Raw genomic sequence first — 15,881 nt, forward strand, 5'->3', positions numbered from 1 at the left:
AACAGTACGTCCAGCCTGTGTTTTTAAAATCTATCCTTCATAAGTGCATCAAAACAGTACGTCCAGCCTGTGTTTTAAATCTATCCTTCATAAGTGCATCAAAACAGTACGTCCAGCCTGTGTTTTTAAAATCTATCCTTCATAAGTGCATCAAAACAGTACGTCCAGCCTGTGTTTTTAAAATCTATCCTTCATAAGTGCATCAAAACAGTACGTCCAGCCTGTGTTTTTAAATCTATCCTTCATAAGTGCATCAAAACAGTACGTCCAGCCTGTGTTTTTAAATCTATCCTTCATAAGTGCATCAAAACAGTACGTCCAGCCTGTGTTTTTAAATCTATCCTTCATAAGTGCATCAAAACAGTACGTCCAGCCTGTGTTTTTAAAATCTATCCTTCATAAGTGCATCAAAACAGTACGTCCAGCCTGTGTTTTTAAAATCTATCCTTCATAAGTGCATCAAAACAGTACGTCCAGCCTGTGTTTTTAAAATCTATCCTTCATAAGTGCATCAAAACAGTACGTCCAGCCTGTGTTTTTAAAATCTATCCTTCATAAGTGCATCAAAACAGTACGTCCAGCCTGTGTTTTAAAATCTATCCTTCATAAGTGCATCAAAACAGTACGTCCAGCCTGTGTTTTTAAAATCTATCCTTCATAAGTGCATCAAAACAGTACGTCCAGCCTGTGTTTTTAAAATCTATCCTTCATAAGTGCATCAAAACAGTACGTCCAGCCTGTGTTTTTAAAATCTATCCTTCATAAGTGCATCAAAACAGTACGTCCAGCCTGTGTTTTAAATGGGTTTGAATCTATCCTTCATAAGTGCATCAAAACAGTACGTCCAGCCTGTGTTTTAAAATCTATCCTTCATAAGTGCATCAAAACAGTACGTCCAGCCTGTGTTTTAAATCTATCCTTCATAAGTGCATCAAAACAGTACGTCCAGCCTGTGTTTTTAAAATCTATCCTTCATAAGTGCATCAAAACAGTACGTCCAGCCTGTGTTTTAAAATCTATCCTTCATAAGTGCATCAAAACAGTACGTCCAGCCTGTGTTTTTAAAATCTATCCTTCATAAGTGCATCAAAACAGTACGTCCAGCCTGTGTTTTTAAAATCTATCCTTCATAAGTGCATCAAAACAGTACGTCCAGCCTGTGTTTTAAAATCTATCCTTCATAAGTGCATCAAAACAGTACGTCCAGCCTGTGTTTTAAAATCTATCCTTCATAAGTGCATCAAAACAGTACGTCCAGCCTGTGTTTTAAAATCTATCCTTCATAAGTGCATCAAAACAGTACGTCCAGCCTGTGTTTTAAAATCTATCCTTCATAAGTGCATCAAAACAGTACGTCCAGCCTGTGTTTTAAATCTATCCTTCATAAGTGCATCAAAACAGTACGTCCAGCCTGTGTTTTTAAAATCTATCCTTCATAAGTGCATCAAAACAGTACGTCCAGCCTGTGTTTTTAAATCTATCCTTCATAAGTGCATCAAAACAGTACGTCCAGCCTGTGTTTTTAAAATCTATCCTTCATAAGTGCATCAAAACAGTACGTCCAGCCTGTGTTTTAAAATCTATCCTTCATAAGTGCATCAAAACAGTACGTCCAGCCTGTGTTTTAAAATCTATCCTTCATAAGTGCATCAAAACAGTACGTCCAGCCTGTGTTTTAAATCTATCCTTCATAAGTGCATCAAAACAGTACGTCCAGCCTGTGTTTTTAAAATCTATCCTTCATAAGTGCATCAAAACAGTACGTCCAGCCTGTGTTTTTAAAATCTATCCTTCATAAGTGCATCAAAACAGTACGTCCAGCCTGTGTTTTTAAAATCTATCCTTCATAAGTGCATCAAAACAGTACGTCCAGCCTGTGTTTTAAATCTATCCTTCATAAGTGCATCAAAACAGTACGTCCAGCCTGTGTTTTTAAAATCTATCCTTCATAAGTGCATCAAAACAGTACGTCCAGCCTGTGTTTTAAATGGGTTTGAATCTATCCTTCATAAGTGCATCAAAACAGTACGTCCAGCCTGTGTTTTAAATCTATCCTTCATAAGTGCATCAAAACAGTACGTCCAGCCTGTGTTTTAAATATCCTTCATAAGTGCATCAAAACAGTACGTCCAGCCTGTGTTTTTAAATGAGTTTGAATCTATCCTTCATAAGTGCATCAAAACAGTACGTCCAGCCTGTGTTTTAAAATCTATCCTTCATAAGTGCATCAAAACAGTACGTCCAGCCTGTGTTTTAAAATCTATCCTTCATAAGTGCATCAAAACAGTACGTCCAGCCTGTGTTTTAAATGGGTTTGAATCTATCCTTCATAAGTGCATCAAAACAGTACGTCCAGCCTGTGTTTTAAAATCTATCCTTCATAAGTGCATCAAAACAGTACGTCCAGCCTGTGTTTTAAAATCTATCCTTCATAAGTGCATCAAAACAGTACGTCCAGCCTGTGTTTTAAAATCTATCCTTCATAAGTGCATCAAAACAGTACGTCCAGCCTGTGTTTTAAATCTATCCTTCATAAGTGCATCAAAACAGTACGTCCAGCCTGTGTTTTAAAATCTATCCTTCATAAGTGCATCAAAACAGTACGTCCAGCCTGTGTTTTAAAATCTATCCTTCATAAGTGCATCAAAACAGTACGTCCAGCCTGTGTTTTAAATGGGTTTGAATCTATCCTTCATAAGTGCATCAAAACAGTACGTCCAGCCTGTGTTTTAAAATCTATCCTTCATAAGTGCATCAAAACAGTACGTCCAGCCTGTGTTTTTAAAATCTATCCTTCATAAGTGCATCAAAACAGTACGTCCAGCCTGTGTTTTAAAATCTATCCTTCATAAGTGCATCAAAACAGTACGTCCAGCCTGTGTTTTAAAATCTATCCTTCATAAGTGCATCAAAACAGTACGTCCAGCCTGTGTTTTAAAATCTATCCTTCATAAGTGCATCAAAACAGTACGTCCAGCCTGTGTTTTAAAATCTATCCTTCATAAGTGCATCAAAACAGTACGTCCAGCCTGTGTTTTAAATCTATCCTTCATAAGTGCATCAAAACAGTACGTCCAGCCTGTGTTTTAAAATCTATCCTTCATAAGTGCATCAAAACAGTACGTCCAGCCTGTGTTTTAAATGGGTTTGAATCTATCCTTCATAAGTGCATCAAAACAGTACGTCCAGCCTGTGTTTTTAAATGAGTTTGAATCTATCCTTCATAAGTGCATCAAAACAGTACGTCCAGCCTGTGTTTTTAAATGGGTTTGAATCTATCCTTCATAAGTGCATCAAAACAGTACGTCCAGCCTGTGTTTTAAATCTATCCTTCATAAGTGCATCAAAACAGTACGTCCAGCCTGTGTTTTTAATGGGTTTGAATCTATCCTTCATAAGTGCATCAAAACAGTACGTCCAGCCTGTGTTTTAAATGGGTTTGCATCAAAACAGTACGTCCAGCCTGTGTTTTAAATGGGTTTGCATCAAAACAGTACGTCCAGCCTGTGTTTTTAAATGGGTTTGCAATTCAAAGTCCTTTAGAGTTTGTGACCGGTCGAGGCTTCTCATTTGTGAGATTGAACAATAGGACTTAAAAGAACGCCGCCAACATTTCGGGAGATTTGCCTATCTGCCATATTCCTGATGGTAAGACGAGAAGATAGATACCGGTACCCTTCTCTTCTCTGCGCATGCAACAGAAAAGTAACGATGCACCCTTTTGCTAGTTAGCTTAGCACAATATAATATATATATATATAATATATCTGGAATATAATAGATAGGCGAATCTCCCAAAATGTTCCTTTAAGACATTATGTTCTCGGCAAGCAACTGTAGCAACTAAGTACACGTTACATCTGTAGCAACTAAGTACACGTTACATCTGTAGCAACTAAGTACACGTTACATCTGTAGCAACTAAGTACACGTTGCATCTGTAGCAACTAAGTACACGTTACATCTGTAGCAACTAAGTACACGTTGCATCTGTAGCAACTAAGTACACGTTACATCTGTAGCAACTAAGTACACGTTACATCTGTAGCAACTAAGTACACGTTGCATCTGTAGCAACTAAGTACACGTTACATCTGTAGCAACTATCTGTAGCAACTTAAGTACACGTTACATCTGTAGCAACTAAGTACACTTGACATCTGTAGCAGATAGCCAGTAGAGCTGTTGCACAGTCCTTCAACACTGCATAACTAATGGAGCCAGAGCATAGTTCCTTGTATGACCCTGTCCTCTCTCATCCTCTCAAGCTTCTGGAAAAGAAGAAGAGAGTCCAGCTCAAGGATATGGGCGAGGATCTGGAGTGTCTCTGTCAGATAATGAGAACAGTGGGGCCGAGACTCGACCATGAGAAAGCAAAGGTAATGGCTCCAGGCTCTTCTGCCTACCATGAACCGTAGCCGAATGGGTATTCGGCTACAGTCATAAACCCTGGTTTAGTACCTCAAATTTAACACCATAGGATACTTATTGGTAGGGGTGCACCGATCGATCGGCAAGCAATCTGTATCGGCCGATTTTGCCCTCAAATATGCGATCGGCTGATTGCCGATATTTTGGCTGATTGCAGATATTTTTTTATATTAAAAAAATAATAATAATAAAAAAAAAGCTCTATCACTAATCAGGCTTTCCAACGATATAAAATACAATGCCAATTGGTATTATTAGAGGGGAGAAATAATCGACCAAAATAACGTTTCCAAACTTTTTTGGGGGAGTTTATATATCGGTGATCGGTCGATGATCGGTTGGGCAGATATTTCCCATAGGCGATCTGCGATCGGTGGCAAAAAACGTGATCGGTGCACCCCTACTTATTGGTGTTCTATCTATTTTTTATAAGCCATCTAGTTGTTGATGTAAAATGTATGTTGAAGTATGGCCTGAAGATTGTGTGCGTGTCCTAGATGTGTGCGGGCCGCAGTTTTAACCACGCTGACTGCGGATATCATAAAAAAATATACTGATTAATAGTGGGTGGGTGAACTTATCATTAATAAGGAAAATAATTCTCGTCTATGAACGTATTTTATGCTTCGTTTATAAATAGTAGCAAATAATTTGATCGGCTGGAAGGCGGGCGGATGGTTTATGCATATATATATATATATATATATATACAGTATATCCAGATTAGGATGGCATAAAAGCATTTAGTGTGTACTACAAACTTTCGTAAGATTATCAGTGATTATCGGGGGTGAGAAATGTCAACCATTTTGGTCTTGGCTGGTAAGTCTTAACTTTACCAGCCACTTTGGCAGGTATACAGCTCACTTTGGTGACTGTACTCTAAAACTCAAGGTGGTTTGTGAAATGGTCCAAATAGCTGGTGAATCTGTCTCCCCCGCCCCCCCCCCCCACACACACCACTCTTTCCCCACCCACCACTAGGGCTGTGAATCTTCACTGGCCTCACGATTCGATTCTATTACGATTATCGATGCATCTTAAATCGATGCATCACTTTTTTTCCCCAATACATGATTTATTTTTTCTCACTTTATTTTTTCTCACTGTGTGGCTACTTTTAAAATAAAAGTGCATTTGGAATTGCATTGTATTATGATCAAAATAAACAACTGCATGTACTTCCGTTATATTTTACTCGATTATTTATTCATTTATTTTTTAATAATCGATTTTTGGCATTTGTGAATCGATGCAGAATCGTGCACGTCCGCATCGCGATGCATCTTATAATTGATTATTTTTGACACCCCTACCCCACCACTGTCTCCCAGCATCAGGATACTTACTGCCTGTGTGGTCCCAGGCCTTGGCTTAGCTCACCATCTGGCTGGATTCCTTTATGCCCCATTTGGAAGACAGCCAGCCCCTGATGTAAATGACACTGCTCTGCATGTACCGTGTCTGCCTGCCAGTTCTCACTTGGCCGTCTCCTCTGTCTGTTCTCCAGTCTCTAATGGATCAGTACTTTGGCCGTATGCACTCCTTAATGAACAACAAGGAGCTGCCCGCTAGGATCCGCTTCCTGCTGCAGGACACGGTGGAGCTGCGAGAAAACAACTGGGTCCCCCGCAAGGCTTTCATCGACAACGGACCAAAGACGCTCCACCAGATCCGCCAGGATGCAGTGAAAGTGAGTCGTTGCCTCTTGTTTTTATTTATATCTCTTTTATTTTTTTGCACTATCTTGTAACGGAGCCTACAGCACAAGAATTTCACACGTGATACTTGTACTACGGAGTGACAATAAAAATCTTGAATCTTGTTTTAAATGGACGTCATCGGCCTCTCCCTCCACCGACAAAGAATGTGTCGTTCATGCACAGCGTTAGAATGTTCGTCGTGGACAATATCATATTCACAAGATGTGGTCGGTTTTCCTGTGTGCCAAGAATGCTAAGAATATTGATGTAATATGAGTAATTGATCGTTCAAATTCAGAGCAGTTCTTAAGATTCAGTACTGGCTGAGATTCGCTCTTCGATTTAAGCTGTGTATTTAATTGGTCATTACAGTCACATTTGCTCTGTTCTGTGTTCTTGTAGGATTTGGGTGTTTTCATACCAACGACCATGTCTGTTCTGTGTTCTTGTACACAACGACCATGTCTGTTCTGTGTTCTTGTAGGATTTGGGTGTTTTCATACCAACGACCATGTCTGTTCTCTGTGTTCTTGTAGGATTTGGGTGTTTTCATACCAACGACCATGTCTGTTCTCTGTGTTCTTGTAGGATTTGGGTGTTTTCATACCAACGACCATGTCTGTGTTCTGTGTTCTTGTAGGATTTGGGTGTTTTCATACCAACGACCATGTCTGTTCTCTGTGTTCTTGTAGGATTTGGGTGTTTTCATACCAACGACCATGTCTGTTCTCTGTGTTCTTGTAGGATTTGGGTGTTTTCATACCAACGACCATGTCTGTGTTCTGTGTTCTTGTAGGATTTGGGTGTTTTCATACCAACGACCATGTCTGTTCTCTGTGTTCTTGTAGGATTTGGGTGTTTTCATACCAACGACCATGTCTGTGCTCTGTGTTCTTGTAGGATTTGGGTGTTTTCATACCAACGACCATGTCTGTTCTCTGTGTTCTTGTAGGATTTGGGTGTTTTCATACCAACGACCATGTCTGTGTTCTGTGTTCTTGTAGGATTTGGGTGTTTTCATACCAACGACCATGTCTGTGTTCTGTGTTCTTGTAGGATTTGGGTGTTTTCATACCAACGACCATGTCTGTTCTCTGTGTTCTTGTAGGATTTGGGTGTTTTCATACCAACGACCATGTCTGTTCTCTGTGTTCTTGTAGGATTTGGGTGTTTTCATACCAACGACCATGTCTCAGGGGATGAGGTTGGACTTCTTCCTGGAAGGCCCCTTCATGCCCAACCGAATGAAACTGGACAGGGAGACGCTCGGGGGGTTGGCTGACATGTTTGGGCAGATGCCAGGTACCTCGTTTGTCTTGCCCCGTGTAGCCATGTGGGCATATTTCAAGTTCTTTTCATGTTTATTTCACTGTTGTTATTGGTCTCTCGTTTCTATTGTAACTGACTTTACAGGGGGACTAAACCCCCAGAATTCTGTCATTAATCGCATCATTCAGAATTTTAATGTCAGAATTCTGAATTTTAATCTCAGAATTGACTTTTTTCCTCAAAATTCTGAGGATAGGCTCAAAGTTACTGCTCACCTCGAATCCCTATCTTTGAAGCCAAAGGACCAGGTAAAAAATCTTGGCATTATTATTGACTCTGATCTAAATTTCAACTCCCACATCAAGCTTATAAGAAAATCTGCCTTCTATCATCTAAAAAATATAGCAAGGATTAGAGGCTATATGTCCAAACAAGATCTTGAAAAACTAATTCATGCTTTCATTTCTAGCAGGCTAGACTACTGCAACAGTCTTTTCAATGGTCTTCCCAAAAAAGCTATTAAACAACTACAGCTCATTCAGAATGCGGCTGCTAGAGTTCTAACAAGAACCAAGAAAGCTGAACACATTACACCAGTTCTCAAATCCCTGCATTGGCTGCCAGTAAATCTTAGAATAGACTTTAAAATTCTGCTAATAGTTTACAAATCTCTCAACGGGTCAGGCCCACACTACATCTCTGAAATGCTTCTACACTATGAACCATCCAGATCCCTGAGATCTTCAGGCACTGGTCTACTAATTGTCCCGAGGACCAAATCAAAACATGGTGAAGCCGCGTTCTCCCACTATGCCTCTCATAACTGGAACAAACTCCCTGAACACATTAGATCTGCCCCTACTCTGCCTATTTTTAAATCCAAGCTAAAGACCTTTATGTTTACTCTTGCTTTTAACTGCTACTAAACTACTGCCTCTCTCGGCCTGTAATTTAAAAAAAAGATTCCTGTACATTTCCAACAAATGGACTGTGCATGTAATAATAATACTGAAGAATGCCTTGTAACTTATTTAAAACAGAAATAATGTTTCATGTTTGTTAATTTGAGTACGGTATATATTTTAACTAAAATTGTCGGCTGTGTTTTTTGTGTTTTTTATATGTGCATTGCTTTGCTGCTTGTTTTTTCGATTATTTTTTTGTAAAGCACCTTGAATTGCCTTGTGTATGAAAGGTGCTATATAAATAAAATTTGACTTGACTTGACATTCAATTTAGAATTATGACTTTAATCTCGGAAGTCTTCTGATTTCTTCTGGTGTCAGAATGCAGACTTTTTTTCTCCGAATTCTGACTTTAATCAGAGAATTCTGACTTTAATCCGAGAATTCCGACTTTAATCTTAGAATTCTGACATTAATCTCAGAATTCTAACTTTAATCTGCGAATTCTCACTTTAATCTGAGAATTCTGACTTTTTCCTCTCAAATTCTTGACATTAAACTCACAATTCAGACTTTAATCTGAGAAGTCTTCTGACTTTATTCTCAGAATCCTGAAACATTTCAGGTGACCCCGTTTTAATCGACCCCAAGGTTAGGAACCACTACAATGCGTCTCCCCAGCCACGTCTCCACATTGACTAACATTGTCTTTGTATGTGTCTCTCCAGGCATTGGGATTGGGACAGGTCCTAACATTGTCTTTGTATGTGTCTCTCCAGGCATTGGGATTGGGACAGGTCCTAACATTGTCTTTGTATGTGTCTCTCCAGGCATTGGGATTGGGACAGGTCCGGGAGTCATTCAGGACAGGTACTCGCCCACTATGGGACGCCATCGCACCAACCCGCTCTTCAACGGCCACATCGCCCCTCAACCACAGTCCCAGTTTGACATGGTGCAAAAGTCTTTTGTCAAGTCCAACCAGGTACACTGGCAATTACTGTTGGTCAGATTGTGTGATATTGAGACAATCTATTCACCTTATTCACCACTTTTTCTCTCTTCTGCGTCGACGCAATTGTATTTGTTCTTCCGTTTCAGCGCTATTTGGCGGCCAACTTCAAAACAAAACCTCACAAGTTTGGCAACATTCAGAAGCTACACTGCGGCCAACTTCAGTTACATGTGCATAGCGTTACTGCTGCGAGGAGCCGATGGCTGTACCCGGTCGGCATTTAACGTTGGTTACAAAAGTACGTCGACAGTGTTTTCTCACTGCCAGGCAGTAGCCTACTGTAGGGGTTGACAGCCGGCCACACAGCCAGCGCTCCTCGCTGCTCGTTAAAAATGTCCAAATAGGCGTTATTCTGATCAACTCGTCACATGAATGTTATGTTCTCATCCGACAAAATATTAAAACTTTATACGTTTGTTGTTTTTTTGCTTGAAAACAGCTTTTTGGCAAGTCTAAAAATGATAAAGGTAGGCAAAATCTACTTCCGTGTCTAAAACGGAATGATTACAAAATGACGTCATGCAGAAGCGTCCTTCTATGGGCAAAGAATAAGGTGAATTGATTGAGTTTTCCTTTATTGCGTTGTGATTTGTGGAGTAACATCCAAGCACATCCCTGCTTTGTCTCTTCTGCCTCTCGTCACCACGATCCTCTGTGCTCATATTCACTCTTGGCAGGTTCAGAACCAGCATTTCCTCAACCAGAACCAGAACCACATGGCCCAGCAGCAGGTCCAGTCCAAGGACCTGCCGCCGCGTTTCAGCAAGAAAGGACAGCTCAATGTAGACGAGGTAAATGGCGGTCTCCTGCCAGTAACGCTGCAAGATGGGGCCACGCAGAAAACATTACTATTATTGTGATGTATATTGTGATTTAACTTGATTATATGAGAAGCGTTAAGTTTGTAATTCCTTTTTTATAGGGATGCGATATTTATGGCTGATAACCGTTATTTACCGATGTCGATATAATCTGTATAAAAACACATTTCTATGATGATCAAATTGTGTACATACTGGAAAAAAAACATGTAAACTCAAAATTTGAAAAAGTAATGCAGTCCATTTCAAAAACATTTGGAAAAGCCCATAAATCAGAGATTTAAAGCATTCTTTCCTCTCATTGTGAAGATTTTGGCCAATACCGATAACCGATATTAACAATATCTATGAACGATGATCTAAAAGTGGCCAGCACTCCAAACTTTACCATCTGTTCAAAGTTGATGTGGCTCAGAGCTTTGTTACATTGCCAGTGAACTAGTGCCTCAGACACAGATTACTGGCCTGGTTACAGATGTGCCATCAAATAAAATAAAATAAAATAAAGCATGTGTGTCCCAAAATCCAATTTGCTATGTACCACCCAGGTAGTGTAATAATTAGGGATGTCACAATATATCGTCCCACAATATATCGCGATATCAAAATGTGACAATATGTATCGTTGAGATGAAATCTCATATCGCGAGAAAAAGAAGCTGAACATGGTGTCACTGATCTGCATCTGATTGCATGCTCGCTCTCCTTTTCATTGCTTTGTTTGAACAGATGAGGGACGTTACAGACATGGTAATGATGATTATGATTAGAACAACTCCCCAACTCTATTCGTTATCTCAGTCTACTCCAGTCACTCACTCTCCAGGGCCCGTCTACTCCAGTCACACACTCCCCAGGGCCCGTCTACTCCAGTCACTCACTCTCCAGGGCCCGTCTACTCCAGTCACACACTCCCCAGGGCCCGTCTACTCCAGTCACTCACTCCCCAGGGCCTGTCTACTCAGTCACACACTCCCCAGGGCCCGTCTACTCCAGTCACTCACTCCCCAGGGCCCCGTCTACTCCAGTCACACACTCCCCAGGACCCGTCTACTCCAGTCACTCACTCCCCAGGGCCCGTCTACTCAGTCACACACTCCCCAGGGCCCGTCTACTCAGTCACTCACTCCCCAGGGCCCGTCTACTCAGTCACTCACTCCCCAGGGCCCGTCTACTCAGTCACACACTCCCCAGGACCCGTCTACTCCAGTCACACACTCCCCAGGGCCCGTCTACTCCAGTCACACACTCCCCAGGGCCACTTAACTCATGCAAAGGGGGTCAACAAACAAACATCAACCCTACCTGCGAGCTATGCGTGCGCAGCGTACTGTAGTGTGCAGCTCTTCCAACTGACAATTTTGTTTGAAATTGAAAGTGTTTTTTTTTTTACCTTTTGCAGTGTAGTTTAGTACATAGTTAAATCACAATGTCTGTTTGGGTGGTGCAGCCCCTACCTGCCAGAGTTGAGATTTCATGCCCAGTGATTATGAAAAAGACGCGTTATTCTGAGGGATGCAACCTGCTGCCAGTCTCTGAGCTCCCTGTTGCTCCATCTTTGCTCTCCATCTTTCCTGTCCCTCCTCCTCCTCCTCCGCTCCTCCTCGCCTCTCCTCAACACTGGCAGCTGGTCCACTGACTGCCATGATGACATATGAGGGCATGGCTTTAGGCCATCTTTCAACATCCCGTTTTGTTCGTAAACATGGCTGCTCTTACATATTATGTTGGTGGTTCCTGACCCTCCTGCAGATCAGCCTCAGGCCGGCCCAGTCGTTCCTCCTCAATAAGAAGCAGGTGCCCAAGCTGCAGCCCCTGACCCCCGCTATGATCCCTCCCAGCGCCCAGCCCCCGCGCACTCAAACCCCCCCACTGGGACAGGTGAGCGACAGAACCCACCTTAAGCGTTCTCTACAGCAGGGGTTCTCAAATGGGGGTCCAGGGACCCCCAGGGGTCCGTGGCACTTTGCAAGGGGGTCCGCGAAAAGTTTTCAGGAAAATAAACGTAAAAACTTTTTTTTTGTGTGCAAAAGCTTCATAGTTCAATGAAAATATGTTATGCTTTAAATCTAAAATGGTTCATGGATTACATTCTAATCTAACAAACCTATCCATTTAAAAGTCAAGCACGTTACCCTGGAAACAATTAAGCGTAGCCCAAAATCACAGATCAGAATGAGGGGGTCCCCGGTATATTTTCTATCTTGTAAGGGGTCCTTGACTGCAAAACATTTGAGAACCTCTGCTCTACAGTACTGGTTTAGTTTAAGTTGCATGGTGCTTAAACACAGGGGTGACATGAGAAAACACAGTAACAACACACAGAATATAGAAAGGGGGAAAACAATTGAATTGTCGTTTTGAGAGAAAAGCCTGTAGTGTGTGTGTGTGTATAAAAGAACTCTCCTCAAAAGAAACGACAGAACAAGCTTGAACAAATAAACACACGATGCGATGAGATTGCCGTGAAGGTGCCAGGTTTTGTTGTTTGTACTTTGTACTAACCACATGATGTTTTGTCCCAGCCTCCACAGCTTGGCCTGAAGACCAACCCCCCGCCCATCCAGGAGAAACCTCAGAAGATCAACAAGAAACCACCACCTGCCAGGGAGGAGCTGCTTAAGATAACGGTAGGCAAAACAAATCTAGTTCACAACTACCACCGTCTTCAATCTCTAACCGCACTTGATAAGAATACTTACATGCACAGTTTTCACAGAAATGTGGTTTGCACATAATATTCACAGAAGGATCTGCAGTGAAATCTCTAAATGGGTCAGTTGAAAGCGCAAAAGAGTTCTTTGTTCAGGCAGAAGACACTGCATAACTTCTGCAAATCTAGTTTAGTTGCTGGTTGTTTTGAGTGGAAGCACTCTTTAGAGCCTAAAGTTGAGGCAAAGAGGCACTAGGGCTGTCACTTTTTATTCGAAATTCGAATTTAACTTCGAATGTGGGGGAGGAGGGCATGTTCGAATGTATAATTGACCTGTTTTATTTTTTTATTTTTATTTTTTTAATTAACCAAAATTAACCAACTGCTGCTTGGCTGGTAATGTTAATCCCATGTCAGAAAAAGTCTCCAGATTTGTCGCGCTAGTCTCTTCTGAGAAAGATAATAATAATAATAATAATGATTGGATTTATATAGCGCCTTTCCAAGGCTCAAAGCGCTTACACAGAATCATTATTCGTTCACACCATTCGTACCGGTGGTTCAGAAGCGTGGCAGCCACACATTGGCGCTCAACGGTCCCTCCGAACCACCATCATCATTCATGTCTACATTCATACCAATCATACCAATCATACCATTCATGTCTTACATTCATACCAATCATACCAATCATACCAGGCAAGGAGGGTTAAGATTGTCTCCAGGGTCTGAAAAGTTGTCTCGAGTTGGATGCAGCCAAGTTTGTGAGGCAGTGTTGTGACTGTTAGCGTCCAAGCTAACACGTCGGGCCGATGCCCAGTGGCCTGGCCTGCAAATTATTATTATTTTTTTACCAAAAAACTTTGAATATATTCGAACATTTTGCGGGCAATTAAAGTTCGTTCAAACTTTATTTTGGGAAAAAGTGACAGCCCAAAGAGGCACCTAGATGGCATCAGTTCAAACGGCTCTCTAACAGGGTGAGCTGAGCTGATGGGGGATGCCATTTACCCTCCTCACTACACACCTAAAAGGCGAGGAGGTGATGAAACTGGCCGCAGCTCATTTCTGTTGTCCCTCCAGGAGGCGCTGGTGAGCGAGTATCTGAACAGCAAGAACCTGCCGGAGGCCCTGAGCGGCGTGCGAGAGATGAGGGCTCCTAAGCACTTCCTGCCGGAGCTGCTCAGTCGGGTCATGGTGTGTTCTCTGGACCGGCCCGACGACGACAAGGAGCACGCCAGCACCCTGATCCACACGCTGCGCGCTGAGGGTCTCATCACCGCTGACCACTTCATGCAGGTACGACCACCTGTCCAGTAACGTTATACTGTTACTCGCAAGAAGAGACAAACACACTAGGGATGGCCGATAGGATCAATATATCGACTATTGGCGATTGGCTGAGTCCATCGACGGTTGATTAAAATATATATATATATAATTTTTTCTGGGTCATTTTTGTCCTTTTATTTTGCTCATTTAATGGTCTAATTCAGGGGTTCCCAAACGTATGCCGCGGTCCAACCCTTTAATCACACCTCTGATCATCACACAAGACTAAGAGGATGTGATGTATTTCCCGATATGTTTTTTATATGATATATTTTGATTTCACAGAGCATGTGAACTTGGGCATAAGGGAAATTAATAATCCACGTACAAAAACATTTCGGCAAAATACCCCAAAATGCCAACAATTCCTCCCCCCTTACTCATCAGAATTTGTTGAGACAAAATGTGATGAGCAGCAACAGAAGAAATCAATCCACAAGCTATTAATGCTAAGCTGTGAAAAATGCTACCTTATCTGTAAAGGGGAGACTGGTGGGTACCCATTGAACCAATTTTAATTCCGATAAATTGAGCTGAGAGGTCAGGGGAGGGACCCCTTTGAGATAGTTTTCCCTCGCCAAAATGTTACCCATGTTTGGAGCGTTATTTAGCCCCCTTCCCAACAAGCTAGCATATTATGCTTGGTAGCAATGGATGTCTTAGGTCGTCTAGTTTCTTCTGATAACAGGATCTCCACTGTAGCTTTAAAAATGACACGGACACGCTGCGAAATGTCTGGAAGCACAGCCAGTTTAATGTAGGTGCCTTTGTTAACTGATTAGCCCGTTCAGACCGGCTGCGGCGCAGGCAGCTCTAGTTGGACGCAAGGATGAACTGATTAGATTTTCGTGGTCAAAGGTCAAGGTCACGTGACCTCTCCAACGCCATTTTCAAGCTTTTTAACGCCATATCTCAGGAATGCCTTGATGGAATTTCATCAAATTTGCCTCAAACATTAACTTGGCCTCAAGGATGAACTGGTCAAAGTTCAAGGTCACGGTGACCTCACGAACACCATTCCCAAGTTCGTTAACGCGATATCTCAAGAACGGCTTGATGGAATTTCTTCTGATTTGTCTCAAACAGTTCAAGGTCACTGTGACCTCTCACACACCCAATTTCCAAGCTCTGTAACACAACATCACAGGAGCGCCTTGACGGAATCTCTTCCAATTTGCCACAAATGGCGATTTGGACTCAAGAATGAACTAATGGTCATTCTAGTTTATCTCAAAATAGGGCACTTAATTGAATGATTTTGAGTGGTTTTGTGTCTGCCTTGGTATCTGTCACCTTTTTCACTCTGGTGAGTTTGCATCCCTGTAAGGTGCTTTCCGTGTTCCATGTTTTTCTTCGTTTGTTTTGGGGGGTCTCAAATCCTTCTGTGGTATTTTTACTGATGCGACGGCTCTGTGCATTTCCTCCCCCTCCTACACAGGCTTTCCTCAGCGTGCTGGACCAGTGCCCAAAGATCGAGGTGGACGTGCCCCTGGTCAAGTCCTACCTGGCCCAGTTTGCGGCGCGGGCCGTCATGGCGGAGCTGGTGAGCGTGGCCGAGCTGGCCCACCCCCTGGAGAACGGCACCCACTTCCCCCTCTTCCTGCTCTGCCTGCAGCAGACGGCCCGGCTGAAGGACCGTGACTGGCTCAGCGATCTCTTCCAGCAGAGCAAGGTCAACATGCAGAAGATGCTTCCAGGTACCTCGCCCCCCCTCTCCACCTCTGCTTCCGTGCTCCTCGATGAGGCTTTCTC

At 42.3% G+C, this 15,881-nt stretch overlaps 1 protein-coding gene across 1 annotated transcript in view; it reads left to right on the forward strand.

Annotated features, from left to right (window-relative positions):
* eif4g2b (eukaryotic translation initiation factor 4, gamma 2b) overlaps nt 1-15,881 on the forward strand; it is a 32,828-nt gene that overhangs the window by 13,082 nt on the left and 3,865 nt on the right. The window contains exons 7-15 of the mRNA XM_083663167.1: nt 4,269-4,379; nt 5,942-6,124; nt 7,295-7,436; nt 9,139-9,293; nt 10,001-10,114; nt 11,897-12,025; nt 12,670-12,774; nt 13,881-14,096; nt 15,568-15,826. Coding sequence (XP_083519293.1) covers nt 4,269-4,379; nt 5,942-6,124; nt 7,295-7,436; nt 9,139-9,293; nt 10,001-10,114; nt 11,897-12,025; nt 12,670-12,774; nt 13,881-14,096; nt 15,568-15,826 — 1,414 coding nt within the window. The remainder of the gene's footprint in view (nt 1-4,268; nt 4,380-5,941; nt 6,125-7,294; nt 7,437-9,138; nt 9,294-10,000; nt 10,115-11,896; nt 12,026-12,669; nt 12,775-13,880; nt 14,097-15,567; nt 15,827-15,881) is intronic.

Source organism: Poromitra crassiceps (assembly GCF_964638095.1).
Source record: "Poromitra crassiceps genome assembly, chromosome: 30".
Taxonomy (NCBI): Eukaryota; Metazoa; Chordata; class Actinopteri; order Beryciformes; family Melamphaidae; genus Poromitra; species Poromitra crassiceps.